This window comes from Poecilia reticulata, linkage group LG23 (genome assembly GCF_000633615.1).
Source record: "Poecilia reticulata strain Guanapo linkage group LG23, Guppy_female_1.0+MT, whole genome shotgun sequence".
Taxonomy (NCBI): Eukaryota; Metazoa; Chordata; class Actinopteri; order Cyprinodontiformes; family Poeciliidae; genus Poecilia; species Poecilia reticulata.
In genome coordinates this window covers 2,958,461-2,970,788 of record NC_024353.1, presented here as the reverse complement: position 1 = coordinate 2,970,788, position 12,328 = coordinate 2,958,461, and the positions used below count along the sequence as shown (strand labels likewise).

At 37.6% G+C, this 12,328-nt stretch overlaps 1 protein-coding gene across 7 annotated transcripts in view; it reads right to left on the bottom strand.

Moving 5' to 3' along the window:
- The window catches only part of anks1b (ankyrin repeat and sterile alpha motif domain containing 1B), a 183,185-nt gene that overhangs the window by 115,203 nt on the left and 55,654 nt on the right, over positions 1-12,328 (bottom strand). For all 7 annotated transcript variants that reach the window (XM_017302833.1, XM_008400554.2, XM_017302832.1 and 4 more), the window contains exons 4-5: positions 10,747-10,899; positions 9,023-9,166 (exon numbers count right to left, since the gene is read on the bottom strand). In XM_017302833.1, the coding sequence (XP_017158322.1) occupies positions 9,023-9,166; positions 10,747-10,899 (297 nt within the window). The remainder of the gene's footprint in view (positions 1-9,022; positions 9,167-10,746; positions 10,900-12,328) is intronic.

Sequence of the window (12,328 nt, the reverse complement as noted above, 5' to 3'; positions counted from 1 at the left end):
GTAAAGTCTTTAAAAATACATTCTTCCACTTGAGCAATATTTTAAAAATCTCATGCATCTCAACCTAAAGAGAAAAACCCGGCATGTGTTTGTGGTCTGTAGACTTATCATGCTGCGATGTAATCTTTACTTGTTGCAGTTCTTTTAAAGTTCCTCAGCTGATCCAGAACGCAGAGAATATTAACTTGCTCCCAAATCTCTAGTTTTTTTTTACATACAAAGTTCTTAATGGTCCATAAAACTCTGCGATGAAGACGCAAGTTGTTGTTGACTGTATTTTACTTTTTCCTCTTTTTGTTTTTCGTTTCCTTTTACTTCTGTTTCAATTTCCCATTTTATTCTGCTAGCAGACTTTACTGTATTTTAGTTATTAATCAGAGCAATAATTAAAACATTTTAAATAACTGTTTAATGGACAGTGACCAGGAATCATTTCAAAACTTCATCTTTCCCTCAGGTACAATAAGAGCGGGATGATAAAAACCTCCAAAGCTCCTTTGTCTAGCAAAGACTGGCATCTTGAATCAATGTGAACTTTTGCAGCACAAAGTCGAGAAAACTCAGCATTAAACTCTTAAGTGAGCATACATAGCTATTATTTCCATCTCATAACTGCTTATTTATTAGCTTACAAGTGGATTTAAATGTGGTCTTTTGTAAAAAATAACAAAAATAAAAGTCAAATTCTTACTATTTTTATCACAATTACATGTTATGTCTCTCCAGAAGAAACCTGGTTTGCAGGGGTAGAAAGTTTTTTAGTGACAAAACGTAAAAATTTGATTTCTGCATCTCGAAGAAGTAGTAATGCCCATGTGGGACACAAAGACACACACGTTAACACAGAAACAACAAGGCGTACATGCAGCCAAACAGCTAAATACATTGCATCCTTCATGGTTGGCTTCCTGTCAACATGGATGAAAACACTGCCGTGAACCGAACTCCCAGCTTTAATGAAGACAAATCATCTGAACGGCAGCCAGGCCTGCACCCTGAACGCAGCGCTGCGGCAGATCAGACTTACTGTGACCCAATCGTTTCTCCTGAAACATCACCAGTGAGGCACGGGAAAGAAAAACAATTGCAAAGATCCTTAAAAAAATTTTAAAAATCGAGAGCCTGCAGCAGGTTCAAGAAAGACTTCTGCTGGTTAATCTCAAAAAGAAAATCATCCAGATGTTTAAACCCCATGCATAAGAGGAGGCCCTGGCACAGGAAGGGAGCCACCCCTTATTCTGACACATTTGACCTTGCCTTTTCAACTTCCCACACCACTTCCTTTACCGTTTCCCCTGGCGATAATACCGTGATGTCATGAGGAAGCAAAAAGGCGATTTTGACTTTCGAGGAGTTTCCTGCAATTGAAAAGTGGAGGGCAGTCTGATCTGTTGGCTATGCAGAAATGAGATGACAGAGTAAACACTTACAGCATGTCAACAGAGGAATCACTTAAGACGTGCATTTGAGTCTCTCTACATAATTAACGCGGCTTTACGTAACACTCGCAGCTGATCTACAGGCACAATGCTTTACCATCACACTTTCTGAGAAGACAAAGCAAGCACTTGCTGTTCTGTCGACATCTTGGTACAAATCTACAGCTTTTACCCTGCGTTGGCTTCCTGCCCAACATGCAGGTAGTAGAATTATCCTCTACGGGGAATTTCCTTCATTAAAATGGAAACAGAAGGAAGTGAGAAAGAGAAACACTGCTGTTTGTGTAAATTATTCATTCACACTCACACCTACACACAGCTCTGCACTACCACTCACATGTACAACTTCCTGTCAGCTGGAGACAATTTATGACAGCCCCAGTTGATGCTTGTCCATTTTTAAAACGCAGAGCTGGACAATAAACCAAAGCAATATATATTGCTATAGACACATGATTAATATCAATAGATAATGCATCTAATAGAATCATAAATTTTCTTAGCTCTGATCCAGAACCACACAGCATTCTGGGGGATGTAGGCACAGGAAAAACTTTAGCTTTCATGGTCAGCTAAGCAAGGTTGGTGATATCAACTAGCTACTTTTGCAACTATACGTCCCTAAATCATTCGAGGCGCCATGACGGACGTCGGAAGTGAGGGACGGAGTATTGAACAGAGACTGAAATTGTTTTCCAAAGTTGTTTTGCCAGTTTATTCATGGCTTATACTTGTTCGAGTTGAGCTAATTTGTCTGTGAACGTAACACAGCTGGTTGGGGCTCATAGACGGCGGGATTTACCAAGTTTGGAAACAGCTAGCTTAGAAACCGACCCGTACGTCCTCCCTCCTGTTGTGTTGATCAAGTTACCGACTTTGTCTGAATTCACACCACATGATTTATATCACTATGTCATAAACACCGTCTCCCCTTAAAGCGGAGAAACAGTAAAAACGTACAAAAGACGAGATGCTAACCAGTTTTTTCCATACATGCTAGGCTAAATGACGGTGCGGCATTATCTCTATGGCTACCAATGGTTAGACGCATACTTTTTCCATGAAGCAATACGTTTCTAATCATACTTACTTATAAAGTATATGAACGTTAGTCTTCTTACTTAATAAAAAACTTCACTGCAAAACACCGAGGGCTGCCAGTCGTTCTGATTGACAGCTGCTATCATTTGCCGCCGCAGCTTTCCACATTTATTAAAGGTTACGCAATAAAATTCAGTTTCTGCAGCCGACCGTGCAGCGTCCTGTGAACATTTTTAAAGTGAAATAAACTGAATAAAAGCAATATTAAGCTACCACATGTCTGTTTTTGACTAGCTTTAAAAGAGCGCATTGGTTGTTTTTGCTAGCTAAAGGCTAGAACCATAGACATCGATACGTAGACCCCTCCTGGAGCGCTGAGCCGTACATAAAGCGTCCGCCATCTTCTATGTGGCAGCAGGGCGGTCGGAGCTCCTTAAGTCCTGTGTTGTGTGGACTTGTTCCAACCGTTTTAGAAAACAAACTGGGTTTATTAGGATTACCTTCCCCAGGTAAGGATGAAAGATCAGAATAACTTTAGTTTGCAGCCAGAAATTCGCTTCTAAACAACCGGAAAATATTCCTATGTAGCTAAATTGGCCCGAAATAACCGCTGATTGTTAGCATAGCAGCTAACGTTTCATACTGTTTTCTAATGAGAGCGAGCTGATGAGAAACCGCTGTTAGAGGAGAAGATCATTAAAAACCAGGGGATTTTGTGAGGAAAGATCAGTCAGGATCAGAGCTGGAGCTGCTGTTCTTCAGTCTCTGTTTCCCAGCTCAGCTTCACCATGTCGGTATTTAGCTATAAAGATGCTACGAGTCAGAGCCCAACATGCTGAAAATGTAAGCTCATAAATAAGCAGTTGGGCTCATATATGTTTCTTTCTGAATGTGAAAGAAACACATATGTATTTTCTATTACACTTTTGGATAATTTCTCTTTTATCCTTGGCTTTATCCTGTGAACCAGGACGTCTCAGAAGTCATTGAGTTCTCCCAGTGTGACCAGCAGACTGACGCCCTGCCTGTGACCAGTGTTCCCAGTATAATGAATAAATGTTTTATTCTTTACACTTTTTGTGTATTTTTAAATATCTCAATCTTACGGTTGAAGTATTAGTATATTAATGTAGCTTATGTAATGAAATAAAAATAATTTACTCTGTTAGAATTATTTTCACTCTTTGCTGTCGATAGCAGCAACCACATGCTAGCAGCAGGCACGACGGAGAAATGTTTTCAAACTCGTATGATAAGAACGACTATATATGTAATATAGGCGGCTACAGAGTATCTTTGTTTACATTTTTGGTTGGTGGTGTGCCTCCAATTTGATATGATTTGAAGTTGTGTTGACCAATAATAAAGCTGCAGGGATGGTAACGATAGACCTCCAAGATGTTCTTGTTTAGTTAATATAGAAAACTTGACTCTTGGCCGTTTATTGTCCCAGATAAAGCGAGATAAATAAGAATTTATTGATTTGAAGTGTGCAGAGGATAAGTAGCAGGAAAGATTTTGCTATGAATAGTTGAGTCGCGGAAGGATGTTCATTTTTATAGTGTTAATTCTCCCTAAGAAAGAGGTGGTAGGGAAGCCCATTTTATTAAATAATTTTTTATCTTCTGAATTAAAGGTGAATAATTAGTTTCAAAGAGATAATTGAGATCAGGTGTAACAAAAATACCCAGATATTTGAAGCCTCTCATAGACATTTGAAAGGGAGATTGCATCAACCTTTCTGGGGGGATGCTGAAAGGGGTGGCGACAGACTTTCCTAAGTTGATTTTGTATCCTGACAAATCACTGAATGTAGCCATAGACTCCAGGATAGCTGGAATTGATTTCTCAGGATTGCACAGATACAAAAGCACATCATCTGCGAGTAATGAAATCACATGGTTTCTACTGCCTATATTAATTCCAGATACATCTGGATTAGTCCTGGTGATCTTAGCCAGAGGTTCAATAAACAATGTAAACAATAAGGGCGACAGGGGGCACCCCTGCCTACAACCCCTATGATTCTTGAAGGGCTCAGACATCAAACCATTTGTGTTAACTGAGGCTGTTGGGTCYGAGTAAAAACTTTTAACCAGATTGATAAAATTTGGGCCCAGACCAAATTTATGTAACACCTGAAAAAGAAACGGCCATTCAACGCGGTCGAAAGCCTTCTCGGCATTGAGGGAAACAATTACTGTTGGCTCTTTGTGAGTATTAAGGTACTGAACAACATTAAGAACGCGTTGTATATTGTCTGTGCCATATCTCATCTTTATAAACCCCGCCTGATCTGGGTTTATTATTTTAGGGAGGATGTTTTCCAATCTCCGGGCTAATACTTTTGCCACAATTTTATAATCGACATTAAGTAAACTAATAGGTCTAAAGGAGGAACAACSCAGGGGACTTTTACCTTCTTTTAAAAGCCAACTAATGGAGGAGTGTCTCCATGAGGGGGGATGCCATTTCTCAAAATGTCATCAACAGCGGGCATGAATATTGGTTGAATCTCAGGCCAAAATGACAAAAAAAAATTCCAACGGAAACCCGTTGGGTCCAGGACATTTTCTGTTGGGCATAGATTTAATTGCAGCCCAAACTTCCTCCAGAGTGATAGCAGCATCTAAGAAGGCACGATCCTCTCCCATGACAGAAGGTAGAGATATGCTGCTCAAATAAGAGGCGATAACTTCTGGGTCAGCCACGTCCGTGTGGTATAGAGATATATAAAAATCCCGGAAAGTGCTGTTAATAATTATTGGGTTGTATGCATTATCCTTGTTCTGCATTTCTTTTTTATTTTAATTTTCCTTTCAGGCAGTCTTTCTAGATTGTTTAAATACCACAGACACAAATGAATCAAGCTCATTAACTAAAGTCTCATACGGAGCCATAAGTCCATCCCTATCGAACCTTTCCTATATGATTTCAGAAGCTACCTGTATGATCTGTAGATAAAGTAGCTTCAGTTACATTGTTTTATTTTCCATTGGTCATTTCTGATTTAAATACATTTGAAGAAAAACAAAAAGAAACCAGTGGAAGTAACTCTTAATTTTGCACTAGTACTATATTTAATAATTTAAGACCTCACTTTAAGAAATACTTCAACAAATGGAGCTAATGAGTAACCTACGACAGGAAAAAGAATAAAGATTATCCAACACAGATGATTTTTGGCACATACCGTTTATCTGTTCTTTTGAATGAAAACTGTTGCACTATATGTGGCTAAATCTGGAAAGCACAACAGTACAGTTTTTATGCATTTCTGAGTTTTTAAAAATTACTCAAAAGTGCAGGTGGCAAAATAAAGATCAGATTTATCAAAGGCTTGCACCGCTCTGCATAAAAAGCTTGATAAACTAGCAGCAGCGAGTCCTGCAGAGGAGATGACATATCAAAGACCTTTGTGCTCATCTTCACCGGGCGCATGGAGCCTGAGAAACACCCCGGCTCTCCAGATCAGAGTGGGTCTGAACACACATAAAAGGGGTGAAGGAGCCAGTAATGGCTGCAATGTCACTGATCCAGGGATCTGCACTCTAAAGACTAAAATTAATGACTTCATTTTAGCAGGTCTGCTCAGTAAAGACGCTGCAACTCGATGACTGGCTGGGATTTCTTCACAGAAAACGTTTTAACCCAACTGAATGATGAATGAATTGATTGAATTTAGTTTATTGTAAAGTGCCTTTAGATTACATGATGTGGGTTTCTTGTAAACAGCAGGAAGATGGAGCTTAGACAAGTTCAATAATAAGGTTGTTCAAAGCTTTGTAACATCTCTATGCGTCTCAAGTTTGGTGAGAAAACTTTTACATCTCCTTGTTTATGTTGCTTCAGACTCAGCAGCTCCCTGAATTTTTCATACTCTCTGAGCAATAAATCCCTTGAAGTATTTTTTTTTCTCCTTCCTTCAAATCTTTATGATCAATGAACAGTAGCGCATTGGGTGAGAAATAATCTAAAGTGTGAAAGAAGAAAATCCACTAGCAAGTGTTAAATGAAAGCACTCTGTGGATTCGACTTTTACCAGCATATAATTCTGGCTTTTGGTATTAAATTAAATAAATACGATTCGATTCAATTGCTACTTTTACCATTTTTGTCCACGGATTTTAACGCTTTGATTTGCAGCCATACAATTTGCCAAAAAAATTATATAATCATGACATGTAGGAAAACGCTGTGAAGTTTAAGGAAGGGTTAACCAAACATCTCACAATGCCATTAAGTTCCTTTGAAATATTTATTCCAAGTGTGATTAGAATAAAATTAACCAATTTGTAATGCTCATTTCACCAATTCAGCAGAGAACTGTCAGCAACTAAGCTTTGCATCCCATCTAATCCCTATGAATGCATGAAGAGAAAAGAGACCATGAACTACGAGGACCCCTCAGGAACACCCTGTTCTCTCTCTCCCTTCCCTCCCAATCAATTATTCATTTCAAACCACCAAACCATGCGAGGCACGTTCAGCGTGTACACGGCTCTCTGATACACAATCGGGGAGAAAACGTTGAGTTTAAATGAAGGAACCCGCCGCGACTGCTAATCTGCCGGCTTCCTAAGGCATTCATGACACACAAACGTCTGCAGCTCCTCGTTTCTTCAGTTACTGAAATGCAGCACGGAGAGGATTTTTAAGGATTTATCCAGGTAAATGTCCTTACAGACGCATTCAATTTTCATGGTGGATTACATTATTTTAACAAAATGTCACAGTTAAATCTTTCTGCTGAATGAAAAAAAGCATATATAAGCATTAAAACATGACACCGGACATTTTTTGATATGATCAATTAGTCACAGCTTGTAGATTTCAGAAGATTTGAATTTGTAGAAGTGAGACAACAAAAAAAAAAACATTTTATGCTGTTTTTACAAACAGCAACTGTCTGTTTTTAAAGGAGCTTTAAGGACAGTTAGCAAGCGCGCCTGTCTGACCTGCAGAGCATTTAACTTTTTTTTTTTTTTTTGCAGCACAGCTTTGGGATTCTTCTTATCTGCTGACCGAAGAGATCGAAACGGTGCGCAAACGGGTCGCAGTTCAGGGAGATCAAACGGAGCGGAGGAGTTAAGAAATTTTCAAATAAATCAAATAAGTTTAAGCCAGGTCTTGAAATAAACTGGCAGTCGGTGGATTGAGGCCAGAGTTGGAGAAATTGGACCCCCGTAGTTTATTACAGAAGTGCAGCTGGGATGTAACAAAAACAAAACCAAGGCTTACTGTCTCATAACGCCTCGGCTGATAAAAACAAAATTTCCCCAAAGCACTTACTTGGCTGCCCAGATCACAGAGAGGATCCACTTTCACTCCTACATTTGTAAAACTTCTCATATGTTAACAAGCAGCGTCTTACCATCTTCTTTGGCTGCTATTAGCATGATTTCTGTATTTATTTTAATTAATTAAACTTAAGAAAGCCATCACATTCTTAATTTTAATGATACAAGTTCTTCAGTCCAGACTTATTCAAAATATGGAAAACAGTCTTTTAGTTCAGCACCAACAGGAAGCCCTGAATCAGATGGTAAACTTCGCCGTCATTAGCTAGAACTGGTTAGCCGCTAACAGTATTCCAACTGTGGGATTCTCGTCTGTCACCGAAACCGTTTCTACAAATAACCAAGTGAGTATCAATCAGCCTGAGGATGTCTCTATTGGCTAATTCTGACAATAACAGCACAACCCCATAAAAACTAAATATTATACCATTATAATATTTTAAAATCAGAAACGGTTTCCTTCATGATCATGTGTTCATTATATTTAAATGAATTCTTGGATCAAAGTTAAGCTTGTTTTATTATATCAATACACATTTGGAAATTATCCAACTGGAAAAAATTCATTTCATTAGTTTTTTTAAAACAGGGGCAATGTGCAAAAATACATGAATAAAAGATGACTGGACCAGATTGAGCTCAAGCTAGTTTCCAATAAATCAAACCGTCTAATCTAAATCAATTCTTCGATATTTGCAGAAGGTGATTTGAAGGATAATTTTGGTTCTGATTTCAAGTTCAAACAACAGATTTTAATAACGGAAATAATTGTAATCGAAACATGGATAAACTTAAAAAACAGCTACTTTAAAATAGAACATCACCTAAAAAGACTTATATTTCTAATATTTCTAATAAAAGAGCAATAAAAGAGTTGACTGATTAAAATTGTATTTTATGTGTATATCAGTACATTTATCTTCCTTCACGCATTTGCATTTTTTAAATTTTATTTTTTATTTATTTAATTTTTTCATTATTTTATACGTCGAGTGTCCAATGTTTGAATGCATATTTTCTGTTTCATATGTGCAAAAATTCAATAAATACATTGTTAAAAAAAGTCAAAACATTTAGGTCAAGTGATGAAAAAGTTGTTATATAACCACAGCTCATCCAAAAGTCTATGGCATTTTAAAATTTTTTTCTTTTATGATTATTTATAGCCTGAGCTGACTTGCAGTGCCAATCCTTTAATAAGCGTAAGAAAATAAAAAAAAAAACAGAGGGACTTGAACTCACCACACAGTTGACGTCCATGCCGGCCTCCAGCAGGGTCTGGACGGTGCTGTGGTGTCCGTTTCGTGCCGCCAGGTGAAGCGGCGTGTGGAGGCGGGTGTGACTCGTCATCAGGTTTGGGTGAGCGCTCACCAGCATGCGGACCACCTGTCCACAAACACAGCAAAACGTAAATGACGACATTTCCTCCCAGCTATCAAAAAAAAAAAAAAAAGCTTATCAGATATAAAAGTGTTGAGTCACAAGAATTAACATCTGTAATTCTGCTCATTGTTTGGCCTGAAAAATCATAAAAAACTTCCATTAATCTGACAATAATGCTCTTTTATTTCATTGTGATTTAACCAGATTATTATTACAGCATCAGGTGATATTCAAGTACATTTAGAAGGACCTTGTTTTATATTTTTGCTCAGGTTTCTGTAACAATGTTCACCTTTATTTACAGCTTCTCCATTTTCTACAATGAGTTCTATACACGTCCCAAACTTTCCTCCGGTGTAAGTTACATTTTTCTTCGGCAGTAAACTTCCACCACAGGGAGCTTCCTTCGTTATAATGCAGAAAGAGACTGTTGCTTTCATAAATTATTCATCTGCAGGCAGATAAACCTGTGTGGCTTGACTGCAATTACAAATTCCTGAATGTGTGACTGCGTCGGAACATCAGCAGACATTTGTAGCAGAAATCTGTGTGTGGTTTGTCACATTTTTCACAAAACTGAACTAATACTGAATGTCCATGGTGTAAACCAGCAGCAGCTTGACATATTTTTCATTAAACCCACATTTCTGTACGAAAAACTGTTTTTTTTATTAGTAGTCTGATGTGAAATTCTGATTAAAGCAATGAAAGGCGTGTTCATTGGCTACAACTAGAAAATTATCATAATTAACTGAACTAAAGGCTTGAAAATTTTATCTGTTTAATTTAACTGCATTATGTATTTCACTTAGTAAACTGAATTACTGAAATAAATTAATATGATTGTGAAACCATGTGTTTCACAATTAGGAATCTGATCAATTTGTTGCCGTTTAGGACCAATAAATTAAGCTACATTCCATCTGTATCATATGAGGACAAAAAGAAACTTTTAAGGGAGAGTATTAGGATTTTAAAGACATTTAAATCAATATTTCTCCAGTTGAAAAAGCTTTCAAATGGAGTAGCTTGCTGACAAAGTAAGCTAGCGATAGCATATTTGCTTTCTGTTTTGAATTGACTTGTTATTCAAACTCTATATGCTCCAATTTAATTGCATGAGAGAAAAAAATGAAACGTAATTGTAGCTCCTTGTTTTGAACGGCATCAAATTTAACTCCTGGTGTTTCAGCTGCTCTCTCTTTAGTTTGTCTCTATGTGGAACAGAGTCTGAGCACAAAGCAGGTCACATGACAGAGATCTGCAGTACAGTGATTCAATAAATCAACCAAACAATGTGGATAGACTGTAATTCTGCTGAGAGCAGCAGCTAGCTACGCTAATATCAAATATCTAAACATCCGAACAATGCTTTACTTCATTTGTATTCAGCCATCTTTACCCTCACAGCAGAAATAATACATAAAAACCCAGTAGGAGACATATGAAACATGCTACTTTTTGGACAAATCCAAACAACTGCTTATGATAAACTGTCACTGCACATCGCCTGAACACCTGAATGTGTTTACATCGTTTTGTAGGCAGTATTTTTTTAATACATAAATTTCATTCTCAGTGACCTGCAGGCGTCCATAAAGTGCAGCCAGGTCCAGAGGAGTTTCCTGCCGGTTGTTTCTCATCGTCGGGTCGGTCAGTTCCTGAAGAAGAACCAAAACCACGTCGGTGTGTCCGTACTGGGCCGCGCAGTGGAGCGGCGTCTCCCTCTCATGGTTCTGCAGAACAGAAGGAAAATGTTGGACGATCGGCTTTGATGGTTGCAGGAATTAAGAGAGCGATGGTGGGTGAAAGGAGAGACGTAGAAGTAACGGAGCCGATTCAGGGGTGAAGAAGAAAAGGTCAGAGTGTGAGAGGGACAGTTGGAGGATTAATGGAGCAGGAGACAAGGTTGGCAAGAAAAGGTGGAGATGGTTTGAGAAGAGCCGCACAGAATACAGATCATTTTTAAAACAGAGAACAAAGACGGGGTTAAAAATGGAGGTCCTTTTGACCACAGGGATTTCAAACTCCTTTAGGAACACCTGACTGGACGTTTTTGAACAATGTTGGATTATTTGGAGCCTCCTAAATGAACACATGTACCTCTCTTTCTTCAGGACAAAGGATTGTCTTCAGACAATTATTCTGATTTTAAAGCTTCTCAAACATTTACCACTGGAGAGATTTATTAAAAAATAATAAGACCTCCAACACAGTTAGTACAACTTTTATAAACTGAAATCAGCAACTTATTACAGTTTAATATTTACGAATGAATCTTTTCCTTTATATTTGTCTAGCTAAATATTTTAATAAGAGTCTGTCTGAACATTTTAAAGGTCATGGACTGACTGAGAACGTCTGACCACGACCTCGGTCTCCGAAGAGCCTCCCTCAGCAGCGGTGTTGGTATTCCCTGAGGTCCCACCGAAATAAATAAACGACCGACCCCACGAAAAAGAAAAAGTGAAGTATACACGTAGCTATAGAAGCAAATCCAGCACTGCATTTCCGAATCCAGGCCGATGAACCACTTATCGTTTAGATTTTGTTCCTGGAAGCAGGAGTCGCATTCAGAGACAAACTGTTTATATATTGTTAAAATACAAATAAAGAAGAGTTAATGAACAAAAGACAGTAGAAATACTGTCTCAATTATTACATTTTAAATGTGTAATAGACTTATTTTCTCAAAAATTGCAATGGTGACTGATCTGAGGACTGTTGATGTTTATTTACAATTTTATCTCATATTCAACACTGATTTTTTCATTTGTAAATGTCTAAATAATAAGAGCTTCATTTTTGTTTGTTTTTCCTCAGTGGGAGGAGGCCCTTTAAATGTAAAATATATGAATAAATACTAATATATGTTGACTTTTTTAAAATTTGTTTTTCTTTTGCTTTTCTTTTTCTTTTTTTGTTTGCATTTCCTCAAAATTATGTAAAGCACTTTCAAATGCCTTGTTGCTGAAAATGTGCTGAATAAATAAAATTAAATTACCTTACCTTTATCTTATTGTAAATTTGGATCAATCACAAAATACTGCTGATGGATTAATTAGGTATAATCGAAAATTTACATTCTTTAAATTACAGCAAATGACTTTTTATTTACTGTATTCATTCTGATCTAGAATATATTTTAATTTACATTCTGTACTC